The sequence below is a fragment of the Notamacropus eugenii genome, chromosome 5 (genome assembly GCF_028372415.1).
Source record: "Notamacropus eugenii isolate mMacEug1 chromosome 5, mMacEug1.pri_v2, whole genome shotgun sequence".
Classification (NCBI taxonomy): Eukaryota; Metazoa; Chordata; class Mammalia; order Diprotodontia; family Macropodidae; genus Notamacropus; species Notamacropus eugenii.
The window spans coordinates 97175674-97195457 of record NC_092876.1 but is presented as its reverse complement, the minus strand read 5'-3'; the positions used below and the strand labels follow the sequence as shown (position 1 = coordinate 97195457).

Genomic DNA, 19784 nt, shown 5'->3' with positions numbered 1-19784 from the left:
TTATATATATATCAATCTTGTCCTCTTTCTTTGATTACTTTGAGGTCTAGGCCTGATGGAGATACCACTGGATCAAAGGGTTTCCTAAGCCTACTCTGCATCTCAAAATCTCCATACATATGTTCTCACAAATCTTCTTAATCAATCAGTATTTATTAAGCACCTACTATGTACCAGACATCTTGTAAATGCTGAGGATACAAAAAGAAGAAAAAAGAAGAAGAATCTGGAGAGGGGGGAGAGTATGTGGAGGTGGAGAGGAGGAGAAAGTGCAAAGGGCACATGGAGCAGAAGGTTGAGAAAAGGCCTTGGATGCAGATGATCCTTCTCTCTGATCCAAACTCCCTTCATCACCCTCTTTCCCAATGCCTACAACCTCTTGCTTTTCCTGATCAACAATGACTAGAGGAAGAGGGTGAGGAAGTGGTTTTATCTCCTTCCTATTAGAGTCAGAGTGTTGCCCAAAGCCAAGTCAATAGCAGGCAGAGAGAGGGGCCAACACCAAGAAGAAAACACAGGATAAAAGGTAAAGAAAACAGAAAGGAATTGATCGTGGGTGGGTGGTGAATGTATGCAAGCACAGATTTGCTTGGGTCTGTGAGTGAGAAAACCATAGGATAATGGATAACCATGTGACAAGGTTCATGGGATCAAGTATTTAGGGCTAGAAAGGACCATCTAGTCCAGCTCGATTATTTCACAGATAAGGACACTGAAGCCCAGAGAGAATACATTACTTGCCCTAGGTCGTCTAAGTGGCAAAGACAGGCACTGATCCCAGATCTTCTGACTCCAAAGACAAAATGTTTTCCTTGGCACGAGGGATGGGACAGAGAATTTGAAGAGGTCTTAAATGAGGTAAAGTGAAGTTAGAGTTTGAATCCATTTTAAGCATTTGGGTTATTGTTCAGTCATTTTCAGTTGTGTCTGACTCTTTGTGACCCCTTTTGAGGTTTCCTTGGCAAAGAGACTGGAGTGATTTGCCATTTCCTTCTCCAGCTCATTTGACAGGTGAGGAAACTGAGGCAAACAAGGTTAAGTGACTTCCCCAGGGTCACACCACTACTAAGTTTCTAAGGTCAGATGTGAACTTAGGAAAATGAGTCTTCCAGACTCTAGGCCTATTGTTTGATCCTCTGTACCACCTAGTTCTCTTTATCTGAGTAGCCTTGACAAATAATTGAACTTGACTAAGCTTCAGTTTCCCCAACTATATAAAATAAGAGGGTTGGACTAGATATCTAGTGTCTCTTTGACCACTAAATCTATGATTTAGGATCTTAAGTGACTTGGAGGGATGGGTGCCTGTTGATGAGTTAGAGGAATAAAGGTAAACAAATGAGTTTTGGGAGGTGTTGAGGTATGTTATTTAATGGGTTTAAGATGCAGTTTGATCCAATGAAAAGAGCACTAGTCCTGCAGTCAGAAGGACCTGGGTTCAAATATGTATGACCTTAAACAAAGTAATCCTGGGTCTCAGTTTCCTCATCTAAAAAAAGGGAAGTTAGATAAGACAACCTCTAAGTTCCCTTTTACTTTAAAACTAAGAGCATATAAAAATGCAGGTATGAGTTAGGGGGGAGGGTATATAAAAGTATGGGAGGGTTAAAGGTATGTGAAGATGACAGTGGGATGAGAATTTGAATGAGTAAGTTTAGGGGTGACGTTGGATGGACATAACTGAATTTGGATAATGAAAGTAGGTGTGAGCTTGAGGAAGAATTGTATCCAAAAGGAAAAAGGGGAAATCGTCCCATTATCTTCTGATCTGCTCAACCTCACATGGAGAGTACTAGGTGCTATTCTGGAAACCACCTTCTAGGTATCTCCTCCCCTCTGCTTAGCTCAATACATAGAGCATCATTAACGAAAGAGACCAAATTAAACGAAGGCTAGTCTAGAACTTCACCCTTAGGTGGTAAAATTGGGGCTGATTTTTAAGGGGAACTTAAACACTGTCTTCACATCTCGAAATCATTTTGACAATCATTTCCTGAGGCCTACTGTGCAATACACTGGTCTAAGAAATAAGAAGAGCAAGGCATGACCTATACCCCAGAAACCTATGAGTCTCCTTAGGCAAAAAAGTCACAGATTCTTGGACCATCTAAAGGAATGAGGAACCTACAACATCCTGAGGAAACCTGTGCTGTGTTTTGACATCACTGACCACTAAGAAATGCTTCCTGAAATTGACTTGAAATCTGTTTCTTTGTAACTTGCACCTGGTACTGGAAGCCATACAGAAATGTGTAAGACACTCCTACCATGTCATTATCTAGTCCTTGAAGATAGCAATCAGAACTATACAGCCATGAGCCTATACACAAGATAAAAATAGATCATATTTATATGGTTTTACCCTTGCAAATCTTTCTCTATGCATTATTCTACTTGGTCACATAAAGTCAGGCAGTGCATATTAAGTGCCATTGTCAACTCCTCACTCTCACCCCCACACAAACAGCATCTTGCAAATCTTATCATAGCTTCTGTCACATATGTTCCCTTAATGACCTATGAAAAACACTACCACCTCCAAAGAAAGAATTGATAGAGTCTCAATGGAAATCAAAGCTTCCATTTTCTTTTCTTTATTTTTCCATCGTCTGTGTTCTCTTTTGCAACATGGCTAAAAAGGAAATATATTTTGAATGACTGCACATATGTAATCTATATCAAAGTGTTTACTTTCTCAAGGAGGGAAGGGAAGGAGGGAAATTTGGAACTCAAAAACTATTTTTAAAATATTAAAAAATGTTTTATATATAATTAAAGAAAAATAAAGTAAAAATTCTTTGAAAAAATATACCTATAAATAAACATGTGTGTATATACACATACATCCCCTTTTATGCAGGGATATGTGTATGTGTGTGTAGATCGATAGACAGATAGATGATAGATAGGTAGATAGATACATAGATAGATACATAGATAGATAGATAATTAGATTGATGGATAGATATCCCCTTCTCTCTTCTCACCATCCTATTATCCTACTTTGAGTTAGTTCAAGCCATCATCATCTCATTCCTGGACTAATGAAATAGCCTTCCAGTTGGTTTCCTTGCTTTAAGTTTCTCCCAATTCTCTTCTATCCGACATTCTGATAACAAGGATATTTTTCTAAACCATGGGTCTAACCATTTGGGATTTAAAGTTCTTCACAATACAGCCTCTTCCTACCATTGTAGCCTTCTTACACTTTTCCTCCATTCCACACACTCCTCAGACCAGCTTGTTCCTCAAACACAACACTCTGTCTCTGCACTGGCAGTCTCCCATACCTGGAATGTTCTCCCTCCTTATCTCTGTCTCAGCTTCCCCGACTTTCTTTGAGACTCAGATCAAATCCCACCTTCTACCACAGATCTCTTCCAATCCCCCAAGCTGTTAGTGCCTTTGATCTGAGATGACCTTCCATCTACTTTATAGGACTTATTATTTACACGTTGTCTCTCTCGTCAGAATGGGAGAGCTCTGCGAAGGTCGCAGCTGTCTTAGTTTTTTCTGAATCCCCAGCCCTTACTTAGTTAGCACAGTGCTTGACATATACGAAGTGCTTAAGAAATGTCTATTAATTGACTGACTGACCAGAGGAGTAGGGCAGATCTTTAGTGCTAAAATAATGAAGAGCAGAGAGAGATGTGGGTAAACTGGAGTGGAGATGCCCCCCTGAGCCTACCTTGAATAATAATAATTATAAAAAATAGTTATACAATAATATTATATGTATATGTATATTTAAAATAATTAATAAATAAATGAGTCCTCTACCTTAGAAAAATATAATGCACTATGTACATTTGAAGCCTTGTTGTCTTGCCCCTGCAGCCCCCAGAGAAGCTGGAGATGAAGTACTTTCTCACCATTGCTGTGGTTCCCTATGTGATCTTCATTTCACAGCAAATCCCTCAGGTACCACTCCCCCCCTTCCCCTGCACCACACACACACACACACACACACACACACACACACAGGGCTAGCTGCCTTTCCCCTCCCAACACTGAGAAATTCCTAGAACCTACATGCCAACTCCAAGTGTGGCGGCAGTGACAGCTTTCCCCAAAGTCAGTTCCAGCTGGTTTTTCAACTTTTTGAGATGTCTTCTCCATTGTCTGCCCTTCCTACCCAACCCCTTTGGGTCCATCGTGGAGAGGTCAGTGCTCACTTCTCTTCCTCACCAAATCCATCTCTCCCTACAAGGTTTCCCAAAGTGCTCCAGGTCACTCTGACCTCTGGTCCAGAAGTCAAGGCTAAATCCTTATCTGTTGTCCAACTCCGTACAATTCCAGAAACAAACTCAGCACTAATGCACCTGTCAAAGTGAATAGCTATGGTATTATTCTCCTCAAAATAAAACAAGACAGAAACAGAAAACGACGCCAGTAAAATAAAATGCAGACTCTTCAGCTGGCCTCCACTATTGGACACTGACTCACCTATTAATAAGGTTTTTTTTTCATTCTACCCCCTTTCTCAGTCATCTAGGACAGGATGTCATGGATTGAGAGCTGGTTTCAGAGCTAGAAAGACCTGAATTTATATTGAACACATAGTGACTAGGTAACTCTACTGGGCATCTCTTAAACTCTAGCTCTCGACAATTCTCTAAGACTAAATTTCAGGGAAGATACTGACCTGCATTCACAGACAGAGCTTCCTCATCTGGGAAAACCCTAAATCAGTGAACCCACAGGTCTAATCCCATCTCCCCTTCATACACTCTGTGCTCCATCCGGACCAGACTATTCATGATGACCCCATCGCCCCTAGCCCTCTCTATGTATTCAATCAAGCTGTCTCTCCTCAAGTGCCACCTTCTCCCAAAAACCTTCCCTTAGCCCTCCCAGCTCAAAGTGATCTTTCCTTCCTCCTACATTTCTAGAACCTAACAACAATAATGATAATCTCATTTCTAGAAATATGTTTTCTAAACTATGAATATTCAGTACATCTTTAAAGTTTATAAAGCACTTTACAAATATTATCACATTTGATCCTCATAACTCTGGGAAGCAGGTGCTATTATGATCCCCATTTTGCACTTAATGAAACTAAAGCAGGCAGAGTTTGAGTGACTTGCCCAAGATCACATAGCTGGTAAACATTTGAGGCTAAATTTGAACTCTCATCTTCCTGACTCCAAGTATGGAACTCCATCTGCTATACACTAGAAGGAGACAATATTTGTTGAGTGCTTTTTAAACCTTGAAGTGCTACCTAAATGCCAGTTATTATTGCAAAGACAGAAGCCTGCCTTCAAGGAGCTTATGTTCTACTGGATATCTGAGTGTACTTGTATAAAATGACATTTAAGCGGGTGTGTATCTATGCCTGCTCAAACAACCTCCCATCACCCAGTCTATGGGATATCATGCTTATTTTTGTACATATCTCATCTTTCTACCTTCATGCCAGCTCTTTGAGGAAAGGGCCTGAGATATTCATCTCTGTATCTCCAGTGATCAGGACCCTACAGGTTTTAAAAACCATTCTAGACATCTTTCCCTCTAATTGTCTTATGTGCTGAGAGTTTGGCAGCTGCAAAGAATGTTTTTTTCTATACTAGATTGTACATTATCTAAGGAGACAAAGCAAAAATAGCTGTCGGTCAGTTGTTTCAGTCATGTCCTACTCTTCCAATCCCATTTGGGGTTTTCTTGGTGAAGATAATGGAGTGGTTTGTCATTTCCTTCTCCAGCTCATTTGACAGATAAGGAAACTGAAGCAAACAGGATTAAGTCATACAGCTAGTAAATATCAGAGGCTGGATTTGAACTCAGGAAAAAATCTTCTGACTCCATGCTTGGCATTCTACACTGACCTACCCACCAATACTAATACAGAGCTTCATATCTTAGATATCTCCCCTGCCCAGGCCATCAAGAGTCTTATCTATCAGAAAACAATGGAAAGAGCAATTCTGGAGTCAGAACTCATGAGTTCAAAGGTCCCTTTCTTCTGCTTAAAGCTGCTAAGCCCTTGGGCAAAAGTCAGTTCTGCTGTCTGGGCCTCAATTTCCTCATTTGCAAAAGAAGAGACCTTCGAAGATCCCTTCTAACTATATATGACTCTGTGATCTCAAGTTAGAACCAAGCAGAAGGAGGCACCACCAGTATTTGAGAAGTAGTTTGAGAAACAGAAGGACAGTGCCTCTGGTGGGGGAAGTGGGGTCTGGCTGTCTTTAATCTGATTCCAGTAACTAAAGTATCCATTATTTCCCCTATGGTACCTTTACGACTGATCCTTTGGTGACAAGACTTGTCTGTCTGGCCTTAATTCCTGCTCTGATGAGTAGTTTAGACTTTTCTGGAGAAGAGAACACAGAGAGGAAACTAGGGTAAGATCAAGCTAGGAAGGTAAATCTTGGCAAAATTTTAAAAATACCTCCTGTGTGCTAAACACTTGGCTCATCCCTGGACCAGAAGGAAAGTTTGGATAAAACAAGACCCAGGCCTAGCAGAGTTCACAGCCTAGAAGGGAGATATTTGCACATCAGGGGAAGTGAGCAAATCTTGTCCTGTCTCCCCTGCAAGATAACTAAATACACAAGGAATCTTTGAACCCAGTAAAATGACCACTGGACTTGGAATAAGGATATACCTGGATTCAAATTCTAACACTAACTATGTAACTCTGAGCAAGTTACTTCCTGCCTCAGGTTCCTCCTGTACAAAATGAGAGCAATAATAATGCTTATAGATCCAGGACCCACAGTCCATGAAGTCCAACCTCCTCATGTTGCTGTTCAGTCATTTTTCAGTCAAGACACCCTTTTGTGGCCCCATTTGGGGTTTTCCTGGCAAAGACACTGCAGTTGCCATTTCTTTCTCCAGCTCATTTTACAGATGAGGAAACTGAGGCAAATAGGGGTAAGTGACTTGCCCAGGGTCACATAGCTAGTATCTGAGGATGGATTTGAACTCAGGTCTTCCTGACTCCAGGCCCAGAGCTCTATCCACTAAGCCAGCTAGCTTCCCTCATTTTACAATTGTGGAAACTAAACCCCAGGAAGGTAAAGCATCACTGAGGTAATAACCATGAAAGGAAGATTTGGACCCACATCTTCTGACTTCAGAGACAGTGTTCTTTCCAGTCTACTATACTGCCTGCCATTGTTAGTCGGTCAACAAATATTTATTTATTGCCTACTCTGTGCTAAGCACTGTACTAAGGGCCAAGGATATGAAGAAAAGCAAAGGGTAGTCCCTGCTTTCAAAGGGGGGGGGGGGAGGGGAGGAAAGGAAACAATATAATGCTTTCTAAACCAATAAAACCTGATTGTCCATGAGGCCCACAGCCCCTGTCTCCTCCATATCCTCTCTCTCTTCTTTCCCATCATAGACAAGAGGCAAAACATTGACCCTTGACATGGCTCCAGACACTTTTGATGATGCCTACACTGACTGTGTGGAAGACATGGAGAAGGTTGCCCCCATCCTTTTACAGCAAGAGATGGCACAGCACCAGTTGCTCAGAGAATCATGGGAGGCTGCCACAGCTTCTTTGAAAAGCTATCAGAACCACTCCCTTCCCCCAGACTTCCAAACCCACCATGCACTGGCTATCCTGGTCTATACTAACTCATCCAACTCCCTACATCGGGAGCTGAACTCAGCTGTGAGGGAACTGGGAAGTTCTATTGAGGTCTACATAGAGTATTTTCCCTTCAAGGCCTTGCACTTCTACCTGATGCGGGCCTTGCAGCTGCTGAGGTCTCCTGAGAGCTGTATGCACGACTCTGGGCAAAAGGTATTCCGAGGCAAGAGAAGCATCCACTTCAAGCCCAGGAAGATTGGAGATACCATCCGCCTTGGCCAGTTTGCCTCCACTTCCAAGGAGCGGAAGGTGGCCCAGATGTTCGGCAATGCCACCTTATTTACCCTGAGCACATGTTTTGGGATCCCCATCCAGGACTTCTCAGCATTCCCCAGTGAGCAAGAGGTGCTCATCCCACCCAATGAGGTCTTTCAGGTGTCTAACTTCTCCCAGGATGGAACTCAAAACCTGGTGACTCTCAGAAGCCTCAAAAAGACGTGCAGCAACTTCAACTGTGCTTACCTGAGGAGTGAGTATTGAGCATACCAGGCTGAAGGGGTGGCACATTGGAGAGCAAGAATGGGAGGGCCATGGTGTAGAAAGAAGAGAAGGGAAGAGGACATTTCTTGAGGCATCCCGGTGGACCTTAAGAATCCTGGCCTTGGATGTGAAAAAACTTAGTTTCTAGGCCCAGTTTTGACAGTGATTTGAAGTTTGAACATACACAAGTTAATTTCCCTCTCTGGGACTGAGTTTCCTTCACAAAATGAGAGGTTTACACTCACTGGTCTTTAGGGTCCCTTCCAATTCTGAAATTCTATATGATTCATACTTAGTTGCTGACACTTAGTGACCATGCCTATGAGATATAAAAAACTGGGCTGTAGGAGGCCTAGAGGTTGAAAGTCCTAATTTTTCCATAGAGTCCTTATGTGATCTTCAGCAATTCCCCCTTCAGTAATTCCCCTCTCAGAGCCTCAGTTTCACCATCTTGAAAAGGGGGCTCCTCAGATGGCTAATTGTCATAGTTTAATCAGATCATGTATATGAACACTTGTGAGTTAGAAATCAAGGTACATATGTCATGTTACCATATGCAGCTATATTATATTGATATAAACTGAGGCCACATACTCTGTCTGGGCTAATATCAAAGTTCTGACCAAACCCTCTCTTCCTGTGACCCATGACTAGGATGGGGGCAGATGGAAGAGAAAGAACCAACATGCCCATTCTTTCCAAAGGGAAAATCTGAGGCAAGGAGAGGGGGAATCTTGATACCTTCTCCCTACTCCAGTCCCACTATGTGCCATTAATTATATGCTTAACTATGCTTCAAAGGATGTGAATGAATAAGGCTGGATTCCTCCTTTTAAAACTCACCCTCTCAGAAGGGGATCACATACCCACACATACACAGGAAACAACATGGCACTGTGTTAGAGCAAAGAGCTGTGGGTGCTAGGAAGCTTTCCTGGGGTAAGTGGCATTTAATCCCAGTCTTTCTGTTCTCCACAAGTGGCAATGATATGCTACAGTGGCAGAGATTTAGGTAAGAGGCAGGGTGGGGTATGATCCTGGAGTGGAATATGACATTCTTTCTCTTTGCACTTTAGGAGAGAAGAGTCAAAATTGTGAAGTTAAATCAGGTAAGATACCTGATGCTTCCATATTTCCCAGCCCACTTCCCATTCTTATATGCTCCTTTTGCATGTCCCCTACCGTTCTCAACTCAAGCCCTGTTCCCCTCCTTTGTGCACCCCTCTCTTCCTAGACCATAGAGGATATTTAATAAATGTTTGTCAACTTGACTTCTCTCCCAGATTCCTCATTGGCCTCTCCTCATTTCTTTCTCCTCTCTCTTCCTCTTTTTCCATCTCATTGATTCCTTTCCTGTTCTCCCCTAATTTTCTTTCTTCCCTTTCCTATTCACCTCTTCCCTTCCTCCTTTTTGACTGCTTCCTTTCCTCATCTCCTCTCCCTGTTTCTTTTTTTCCATTTTTCTATACTACTTTGTCTCCCTCTCCTGTTCTCTTTTCCTTGTCCCATCGTCCTATTCTACCAGTCCTAATCCCTGCTCTTTCTCCTTCTTCTGTTTCCCATTCCTCCCCTTGATCCTCCTGTTCCTTTCATTCACTCCCTATCTCTTCTCCCTACAGGAAACATTAACAGCATGGTCCTTAAGAAGGTGACCCCATGGCTTTTTGTGGGAACTCAGCTTCTGCTCCTCAGAACTTCCTAGAGAGACTGTGACTTTTTCTTGCCCTGTCCCTATCAGCCTCGGTGATCTGCAATCATACCAGATACCCTCATCAAAGTCCTCTTCAATTTTTTCAGAGGATAAGAGCATAACTCCCTGTTGCCCCCTGGTGGTGAATATTCCCATTGAGGTTAGTCACCACGTGGAAATCCCTACACCCACATCCCTACCCCAGACTGGTTTGCCACTTGGGACTATCTCTTCTGGAGACCCCAGCCTCTGTTTGTCCTCATGTCTCCATTAAATGACCTATAATTATCTGTGAAAAGGAAGTAATGGGTAGAAAAGTCTCAATACTAGGCTTTGAGCCATGGTCTTGCCTCCAGGCTCCCTTGATTAGCTAGAATGCTCTCCCTTATCTCACCAACTTTCCAGATCCCCTCTACTCTTCTAAGGCTAACTCAAGCTCTATTCCAAAAAATCTCCTCTTCCAGGAAGCTTCAACAACCCCCTTTGCCTACCCCATTCATAGGCAAATTAGCCCTAGACAACCTTATGGTGTTTCTTGTAATGGGGGATTTTTTTTCCTTTTTTGTTTAATCCAGATGTATGATTTTATTAGTGTAAGGAATTCTAGGTAAGAAAGATGCCTCTATCAACTGTGCAACTTAGTGTCTTAGAGAGCTGCCTGAGAAACAGAGATTACATGATTTGTCCTGAGTCACATAGATAGTTTCTATTTCCAGGTCTTCCTAGATAAGTCTCTATCCACTGTACTACACTGCCTCTCATCATGGTCTTATTTTATTAAACTTTTCATGTTTGTATTGTCTCTCCAATATGTCTAAAGGTTCTTGAAGACTTCCATTTTTCTTCACCTACAGCACCAGAGGCACATGATTTAGTCCCCAAGAGGAATTTGAAAATGTTTGTTGAATTACCAGATGGTAATAATGCAGGAGAAGGAAAGGCCAAGAACTGAGGTAGAAGAAGGGAAAAGGAGAAATGGGAGATCTTCTGCCTTTCTCATTTGGCCTACTCCATCCCAGCTGTGACTGACTATGTTGGTAGCAGCCTCAGAAGGACTGCCTCTCTCCCTGGAAGTCTAGATCCAAGCCAAGGAGGGAGGAAAGAAGAATGCAGCTGGATGACAGGGACAGGGAGATCTCCCCCCATTTCTGGCATATTAGAAGTATTTTATAACATTTTTTCATTCATTCACTGAAGCAGAGCCTGGAAGCATGAAGCTTTTGTGAGTTAATTCCACAGACTTCCACTCATGTGTATATTTCAGGACCATCAATTTCTCCCCAAGCCCTCTCTTTTCTTCTGTAAAAACTACTGGTTATACCAACCAGATCTCTATATCTGTGCACTCATCAACACTTCATAAATACTGATATCAGTGTGGGAAATCACTAAAACCTAAAGACACATACAATCTCAAAGCTCAGATCACCAGAAGAGTGTTCTAACCTCTGCCAGCCCCACAGTCCACCTGTTCATACTCCCTACTTCCTGTGGGGGCCCACAAATGGTTTTACACTAGTCACATCTACTTCCATAGAACCTGATCAGTGCTCTCTTCTCTCACATACATGCCCCCATTCTGTTTTAATCACCCACCCCCTTCATTCATTCTCCATATTTTTCTGCTCTTGGTAGGCACAAATAGCAGGTCCTTGAGAAAGGGACCCTGTTTAAGGTTCTTAGTGGAAACTGAGCTTCTGTTCCTCAGAAGTTTCTGTCCTTGAGTCCTTCCTGGAAAGACTACTTTATACCTACCCTATCTCCATCCCTGTCCCTGCACCTCATTCACTGGGGATCTTGTTAAAGCCCCTCTACAGTAAGTTAAAAAAGAGTATGAGCTGGAGCAGGAAATGGCAAACCACTTCAGTATCTTTGCCGAGAAAACTCCAAATGGAGTCACAAAGAGTCTAAGAGTGAAAAATGACTGATAGCTCTCTGGTGCCCTCTGGTAGTAAACATTCCCACTACACCCAGTCTCCACTTGGAAGTTTCTGTCCTAGGGTATATGTTGATGGGGCTTGATTCTCTCTCTGGAGCCCTTAATTCAGCCTAAGGATAAACTTCCAGCCTTAGGTGCTCAGTGTTTTGTACTAGGCTATATCACTAACATATTTAGTTTCTACTAATTCCATAATCCCTCCACTAACAGCACAGCCAGTGGATGGACATTATTTCTCCTTCAAATGCTTTTTAAATTACTGGGAGCTGTTTAGCCATATCTAATAGCTGTGGGTACATGCCTGCTCCCACCAACCTGCTGGCACAATCTTTCAACCAAGACAGCAAGTTAGGGTTTCTAATGGTGGCGATCACCCACTCTCTAGCCATAAAATCACAAAATATGAAGAGTTGGAAGGACCATATCAGGGCATCTAGTCAATCTACACCCAAAAGGGATCCCCACTATACCATGCCTGACAAGTAGCTAATCAGCCTCTGCATAAAGACCTCCAAGGAGTTGGAAACCACATTCCACTGATTTTAGTCACTTTCTAAAACTTGTTCAAGTCTTTGTGAACCTGTTCAGGGTTTTCTTGGCAAAGATACTGGAATGCTTTGTCATTTCCTTCTCCAGCTCATTTTACAGATGAGGAAACTGAGGCAAACAGGATTAAGTGACTTGCCCAGAGTCAACCAGCTAGTAAGTTTCTGAGACTAGATTTGAGCTTAGGAAGAAGAGTTGTTCTGACTCCAAGCCAAACACTCTATCCACTTTGCCACCTAGCTGCTCCATTCCACTTACAGCTCAAATTGTTAGGAAGTTTTTACTGAACTCAAACCTAACTTTGCCTCTTGGCAACTTCCCTCCATTCCTCATACATCTGCTCTCTGATGCCAAACAGAACAATGACAACCCTCCTTCACATGACAACCATGTTCTGGCTATTAGTTCTGAGTCTCGAGAACCCTTTACAAGGGCAGCTAGGGAATACGGTAAAAAAATTGCTAGATCCAAAGTCAGGAAAACCTGAGTTCAAATCTAGGCTCACACACTAACTGTGTGACTTTGGGTAAATCACTCAGTACTATCTGCTGCAGTTTCCACAGCTATAAAATGAGGATAATAATAGCACCTACCTCCCAGGGGTGTTATGATAACATTTGTAAAGTACCTAGCATATTGCTGGCCTAGATTTCTTTTTTAAGGACCATACCTTAAACCCAAATCACTCTGGCTCTCATTGATTGGCCAACAATAGGTCCAAGTCCAAGTCTCACTTGGTCATTGTTTGAGCCCTCATGGCTCACAAAGAGTATAAATAGCAATTGTTTCTGTTTTGACCAGAAACCCCAAGTGTCTTCCCTTACCAGACTGATTTTTGTTTGGGGTTTTTTGACAAAGTAAAGGAGACCATTCTTTGCCTCATTTCTTACCTAGCCTTAATCAGCGAGTGGGCATTGCCTCAGTAAAACTGAGACCTGGGAAAGACCTGAGCTTAAAAAGGTCAAAGTCTCCCACTGCCTCCTGGGCCATCACCAATCATTCAGATCTATATTTTGCCACTGGACCCAAATGACTCCAGAGGAGAGTGTGAGGCTGGTGACTTTGCACAGCTCTCACTCACTTAAATCCAATTCACTTGCAAGTCGTGGTATCACCTCCCTGATGCCAAGGTCCTCTTTGAGAATGAAGGATAAAAATGAATGAATGAAAGGCACATAGTAGACACTTAATAAATGCTTATTTCCTTCCTTCCTCCAAGATAAAGACTAAGAAGCTAAAGTTCTGTCCCCTTTCTCCCCACTTCCTCCATCAGGTCAGGATGAACATTAGTATCCTTGGTAACAGCATACAGGACCTTCACTGTCCTAGGTACCATCCTGCTTGCTTCATGTTAGAGCTGCTGGGGAGGCTATTCCTAACCCCTAAATCCTTCATCCATACTGTCAGTTTGGAATCTCTCTTCAATTGCCCTCTTACACACTTTCAGCCCATTGAACCCTTCTCAGAGATACAAGAACACAAATATACAGGGTAAATAACCCAGGAAGATTAACAACAAACAGATGATAACCTGAACAATAAGTATGTATTTCTCTGAAGAAAGAGTGCAGTAGGCGTAACAGTGAGGGAAATGGGTAGAGAAAAGAAGAAAGAAATGGAGAGGGGGTGAAGAGATGTGGAGGGGAAAACAAGGACATGGAAGATAGGAATAGGGAGATGGGGAAAGCAGAAGATGAAAGCCTATTACTCCACAGTGAAGGACAAGACCTCACATGGAAATACCCCTGGGAGAAAATGAAATTCACACTACGACATAGGCACTCATGTCAGATAATTCTCTCCTAATAGAATGTTACTGCTGGAAGCCACCTTAGAGATCAAGGTCTTTCCTGAGAGTAGTTTTATGAGGATTGAGACAAGAGAGAACTGGGCCTCTCCCTCAAGGCAGGAATAATGTAATTCAATAAAAATTTATTAAAGCTTTAATTAAATCCATTTATGAAGATGTTAAGTGTATATAATGTACTAGGCACTGTGGGAATACACAAAGACAAAAAAATAAATACCAGGCTGCCATCAGGGACCTTACATTCTAATAACAGGTATACTTATAAGTAAATACAAAATGCAGGTGTAGTCATTTAATTAGGTGAGGGAGTATGACTCGCTGAAAGAGTCCCATATACTAGGTGACATTGCAAATAGTCTGATGTCTTGGCTGCAGAGAACACCAAAGAGATGGTCACAAATGACTTGGTATCCCAAGGTGCCAGGCTCCTGCAGCTGCTGAATGCCAGGACCATGGGTCCCAGTCTGATATAGGTTCAGGGAGCAGAGAAAGACTCAGAAAATGTTGTCATTGACCTGGTGACGTAGTGATTGTCAGCGCCCTTTGGTGTACCCTGTGCTTAACATGTAAGTCAGGTTACAGCATAGAAGACTCATCTGGGACACATATAACACAGGAGAAAGTCATACATATAATCAGGCCCATGCCTCTCTGCCACCAAGATTCCTCACCTGGTTTTCTTGTAATCTCTCCTGTTGACAGGACAACAGAACACTCAGTTCTATAGCCACCAGGTAAAGGCAAGATCTGGAACCCTCTAGGGTCTCCTATGCTTTTATAAGCTGACAACAGGCAACTTGAGAGTCTAAGGAATGATTAAGGCGGATGACAGTAACTCCTTACTTACTGCCCCCTTAGGTCTTACCTCCTTGACTATATGAGCATTAACCCTTCCCTACCACTTCTAAGGCCCCTTATCCCCACATCTCCTTACTGGGAGGGGAGCTACAACCTGCCTTCCCTACATGTACCTGAGGAAAACTGGATCTCACCTATAAAGACATGGACACCTTTCCTATCTGCATGGTTAGCAAAGTATTTCTAACAATTGCCTGTAAGAAAATGGTCATCCTTTTTACTCAAGTCAGAACTTTGTACTGAAAGTCTATATGGTATACCTCATTACGCCTTATTGGCCATGCTACCCCAGGCCTCTTTGAGAATGAAAATCCAGAGATTAATTCAACTGTATTTATGACTCAGATAAAGCAGATATAATCTGATCAACAATTTTTCTTCACGAATGAACCAATGAAAAAAAAAGAATTTATTAAGCACATACTATGTCCCAAGCACTGTACTTTGTGCTGACTATACAAATGGAAAAAGTAAGACAATTCTTGATCTTAAGGAGTTCATATTCTAATAAGGGAAGACAATACAAATAGGAGATCAGTGGCTAAAATGGGATGCTTGGGGCTAGGATGGTCACAGGGATGGTCAGTGGAGCAATATAGCAATTGATTAACATGTCCTTTCCTGGAACCTTAGGGTTGATTTGATTATTGTCCCAGAGATAGAAGCAGAAATTGGAGTGGAGGAGGAAGAGATGAGTGGAGGGAGGTAAGGGTGCCAAGTGCTGGCATCATATGTAAATGGTTGGAGGGCAGTATGGTAGGTCTGGGCTGGACTAGATGTGGAGAACTCCCACCACCATTTGTCCCATAGTGTTGGGTACAAAAAAGGCCGTAATTATGCCTTTCTTGGGACACACCTAAGTGGACACATCCCCATGGACCATAATGACTACAGAGGAAGTATCACAACTTCTGGGGCTCCCTACCCCAGCACCATCCTACACTCTCTGGTTCTCATACTGAAAGATAGCTCACCTCAACCACTCTCAATACCTATGCCAGTCTAGCTTTCATCCAACCATCCTTTTTCACCTATAGCAGCCCTCTACCAACATTTTGAAACCTCAAAATATCCCCTGGAGAACAGTGATCAATCATTAGCCTAACTCTGCTAAGGGAAAAGGTGGGGAGGCAATCTCCTGATGCCTACAGCAAATCGTGTTTATGCTTCTCTGTCGCCTCCCAGCCTTGAAGCAGTCCCATCTCCTGACCTACCACACCCGAGGCTATCATTCTCATGAGATCCTCCTTCCTCTTCTCTTGGAGAGGTAGTTGGTACGAAAAGTTTTTTAAAAAATCTCTGCTATTTCAACAATTTATGAAACACCTACTATGTGCCAGAAATTGTACTAGGTCTTAAGAATAAAATGACCAAAAAAAAATGTTTACCACCAAGGAGTTTACATTGGGACAACCAGTAGGGTGGGAGGGACAATTTCATTCTGTACTGAAGTATGGGGCACATAGTAGGGTTAATAGATGCTTGTTGATTGATTGCAAACAGCTGAGTAAATAGGAAACTCTAGGAATGTCCTAGAGTGAGCTCATACAGACTTGTAAGTCTCCAGAGAATGAACTGTTAAGTTTTCAGTGTAAGCACCTTGGAAATTGGCAAATGCCACGAATCAGGACTTGATTGATTGTTTTCCTGATTTTTCTATACTTAAGAAAGGGATACAGAATGTTAACAATACACACTAAACAAGTGTAATGCTCTGGGCTAACTGGTTGTTAAAACATTTACCAGTAGCCTTCTGGACTCTCTTGGCACCTTCAGGGCCCTGACAGGAGTGGTGTATTGTCATTTGACCCTGCCTACCACCTTTTCTCATGGTATCACCCCTTGGATAGTGGCATGAACTTAAAAATCTTACTCCAAAGCATTTCTTGCCCCTAATACTGGAGGCTTCTTGGTCAAATCTGCTCACAGTCAGAATAATAGATGTATCCCGTCTTGGCACCCCACCTAACTCTTTGTCTTAAGACTCTCTAACCCCAAAAGACCTTTTGCTTGGATCCTGTTCCATTGTTAGAGCTGCACAGTGTTCATGGACCTTTCCCAAACCTACTCCAGGGGAACTGAATCGCCTTCATCTCCAGTCAAAGTCAGGGGAACCCATGACACAGGGCCCAAGAGATAGCTTATAAAAAATAAGTGTTTCAACGTGCCCAGCACAGCCCAATCCTGGGGGACCAGAATCTTCTGGTTCTTCCCAACCTTCCCAAGGGTTTCCTGTCTCTTACCTTACTCAAGGCCACAGAACCTGTTGGGTGAGATGATCAGACATCCTACCTTGGGAACACAGGCTGTGACATCCCCAGCATCATCAACCCTAGAAAGGTAACAGCGGTCCCCTGTTTGTATGGGCCCAGGATTCTCTTGTCAATTCATCCACATTCCATGTGATTCTAGGAATAAACTTAATGCCTTCTTTTATTCTCTGATGTGATGCTTTAGTTGTACGATATGAGATATGATTCATTAAGACCCCTATTCTATTCCAATTACTATTCATCAGTTTGCTGTTTTACATAAATTACATAGAGATAATTAGATGAGATAGGTTCTTATAGTAGGCCTCAAACTTTAATGTAATGTTCACTACTTGTTTGCCAATTACACAGCTCACTTGCCAACCACAAGCATGCTGACAAAGGTATCTCCATCCTGTTTTATTCAAATTCTATGTTCAAAACTGGTATGGGTAGGATGCCTTGATTCTTTGGAAAGTCCCCCAACTAATTTTTGCACCTCTGGACCACTTCCTCTTGTGCAACATGACCTAATGATCATCTTATGACCACTTGGTCAGTGGAGATGCCCCATGCTTCACCCAGTCTGAGACCCCTCTACCAGTATGTCATTTTTGGCAAGTGAATCAAGGTCTATCCATCAATGGGATTATTATTTTTGTATCCCCTGTAGAGTGTGTTGAAGTATCAAATCTGGTATCAAACCTTATAAAAATAAGGCCCAGGAGGAAGGGGACATCTCAGATCATGAGGAAGATCTGAGGTCTACTTCAGTAAAGGAGACCATAAAGTTTCATCAGCTCTCAGCTCTGCCTCAGTGGTTTTTCTTGCAGATTGGGCAATTATATTCCCCACAACAAGTAATTCTGGTAGACTTACTAGATCATCTTAGGGAGAATGCCCAGCAAACCAACCCTCCATTCTTTATTTAAACTCTTCTGGAATATTTAGATTAAAGCCTCTTCTTCCAAATGAATCTCAATTGGGGGAATTCATTGATATATCTGAAGAATCATCTTTGCTAACTGCATGACTAATTAACACAGTAGTGTCTCATTTCCCCTGAAGATACTAATAAAATTTATCCTGAGTTCTAAATCCAGGCCCAGCACTCTGGGAAGAAACACATGAAATCTCAAAGTTTAACATGTATTATTGTTATTTTCCCCATCACTTTCTTAAGACTAGACAATCCACAAAACAATAAATCAAGTCAAGTTGCAATGTTCACCAATTTCTGAGCTAGAAATGCTCACATTACAAATTTAACAATTGACTCTATCACAAACTGGTTGTCACCTTTAGTATACCCTTAGGTTGAGATTTAATCAACAATAAGTAAAGTGAGGGTGTGTTGGTAATTGATGATGTTCTCTCAGTCCCCTTTTTGGTGTATAAAGTCCAATATTTTTTCACATCTTTGATATCTTCTCCTCTGGCAGATACCTTGTGAATCAATCCTTTAAAACCCTTACTATCACCTTCAATGCAGATATCCTCTAAGTACATTTAGGCTAATCCAGCTGCATTTCCCATATTTCTTCTCTTTAGTGCAAAAGTTCTTGAGCTTTTTTGTCCCAGGGAGCTTTTTGGCAGTCTGGCAAAGCCTGGACACTCCTCAGAATAAGCTTTTTAAATGTACGAAATAAAATGCAGACAATTACAAAGGAAACCAGGTATATTGAAATACTATTATCAAAATGTTTGGGGTTTAAAAAAAAAACACAAGTTCATGATTCCCAGGTTAAGAGCCGCTGTGTTTAGTGCTGATCCTCTCCTTTCTCCACAAGCACATCCAGGCCTATGATAGTAGTGCCTGGGTAGGGCAGCTTGAAAAAAGTTTGTTTTAAAAATTTCTGGGGGGGTGCAGCCAAGATGGCAGAGTAGAAAGACAAAAAAAATGCAGGCTCTCCCCACACAGCCCATAAAATACCTGTAGAGAGGGACTCTCAACAAATTTTGGAGCAGCAGAAATGGAGAAAAACAGAGTGGAGGAGATTTCCAGCCCAGAGTGACCTGAAACGCCCACAGGAAACGTCAGTTGCACCTGATGCAGAGCAGAGCCCAGCCCAGCCTTGGGGGCAGAATCTCAAGTCTTAGAATCTCTAGTCGCAGCAGCAGCAGTAGCAGTCTGCAGATCCCTCAACCTACAGGCGCCAAAGCTTGACTGAATCCCATCCCCCCCACCATTGCTAGCTTGAAGGAACTGGAGGTCGGATGCCTGTGGAGAGGAAACTCTGCTAAGATTCTGGGCACAAAAATCCTTCCCTGTGCCCAGACCAGTACACACTTGATTGTGCCACCTTGGAGGAACTGAGATCTTACAGGTCCCCAGAGTATACCCTACTCTTGACAAAGGACAAAGTTCAAGTAACTGGTTGGGAAAATGCCCAAAAAAGGGGAAAAAAATAAGACCATAAAAGGTTTCTTTCTTGGTGAACAGATATCTTGTCCCATCCTTTCTGATGAGGGAAGAACAATGGTTACCATCAGGGAAAGACATAAAAGTCAAGGCTTCTGTATCCCAAACACTCAAAATAAATATTCAGTGGTCTCAGGCCATGGAAGAGCTCAAAAAGGATTTTGAAAATCAAGTAAGAGAG

General features: G+C 42.3%; 1 protein-coding gene across 1 annotated transcript; it reads left to right on the top strand.

Moving 5' to 3' along the window:
• Positions 1-435: 435 nt before the first annotated feature.
• Positions 436-10579, top strand: LOC140504914 (ecto-ADP-ribosyltransferase 5-like). The gene is made up of 5 exons (XM_072610328.1): positions 436-526; positions 3838-3921; positions 7352-8075; positions 9163-9195; positions 9706-10579. Exons 2-5 carry the CDS (start codon positions 3856-3858, stop codon positions 9786-9788), a joined length of 906 nt encoding a protein of 301 aa, XP_072466429.1. The 5' UTR covers positions 436-526; positions 3838-3855; the 3' UTR covers positions 9789-10579.
• Positions 10580-19784: the final 9205 nt, after the last annotated feature.

Excerpts from the sequence above, each read along its gene's own strand:
- LOC140504914 (XM_072610328.1), top strand. The coding sequence starts at position 3,856 with ATGAAGTACTTTCTCACCATTGCTGTGGTTCCCTATGTGATCTTCATT. Across the intron at positions 3,922-7,351 it reads TTTCACAGCAAATCCCTCAG|ACAAGAGGCAAAACATTGAC; the intron begins GTACCACTCCCC and ends TTCCCATCATAG. Across the intron at positions 8,076-9,162 it reads CAACTGTGCTTACCTGAGGA|GAGAGAAGAGTCAAAATTGT; the intron begins GTGAGTATTGAG and ends TTTGCACTTTAG.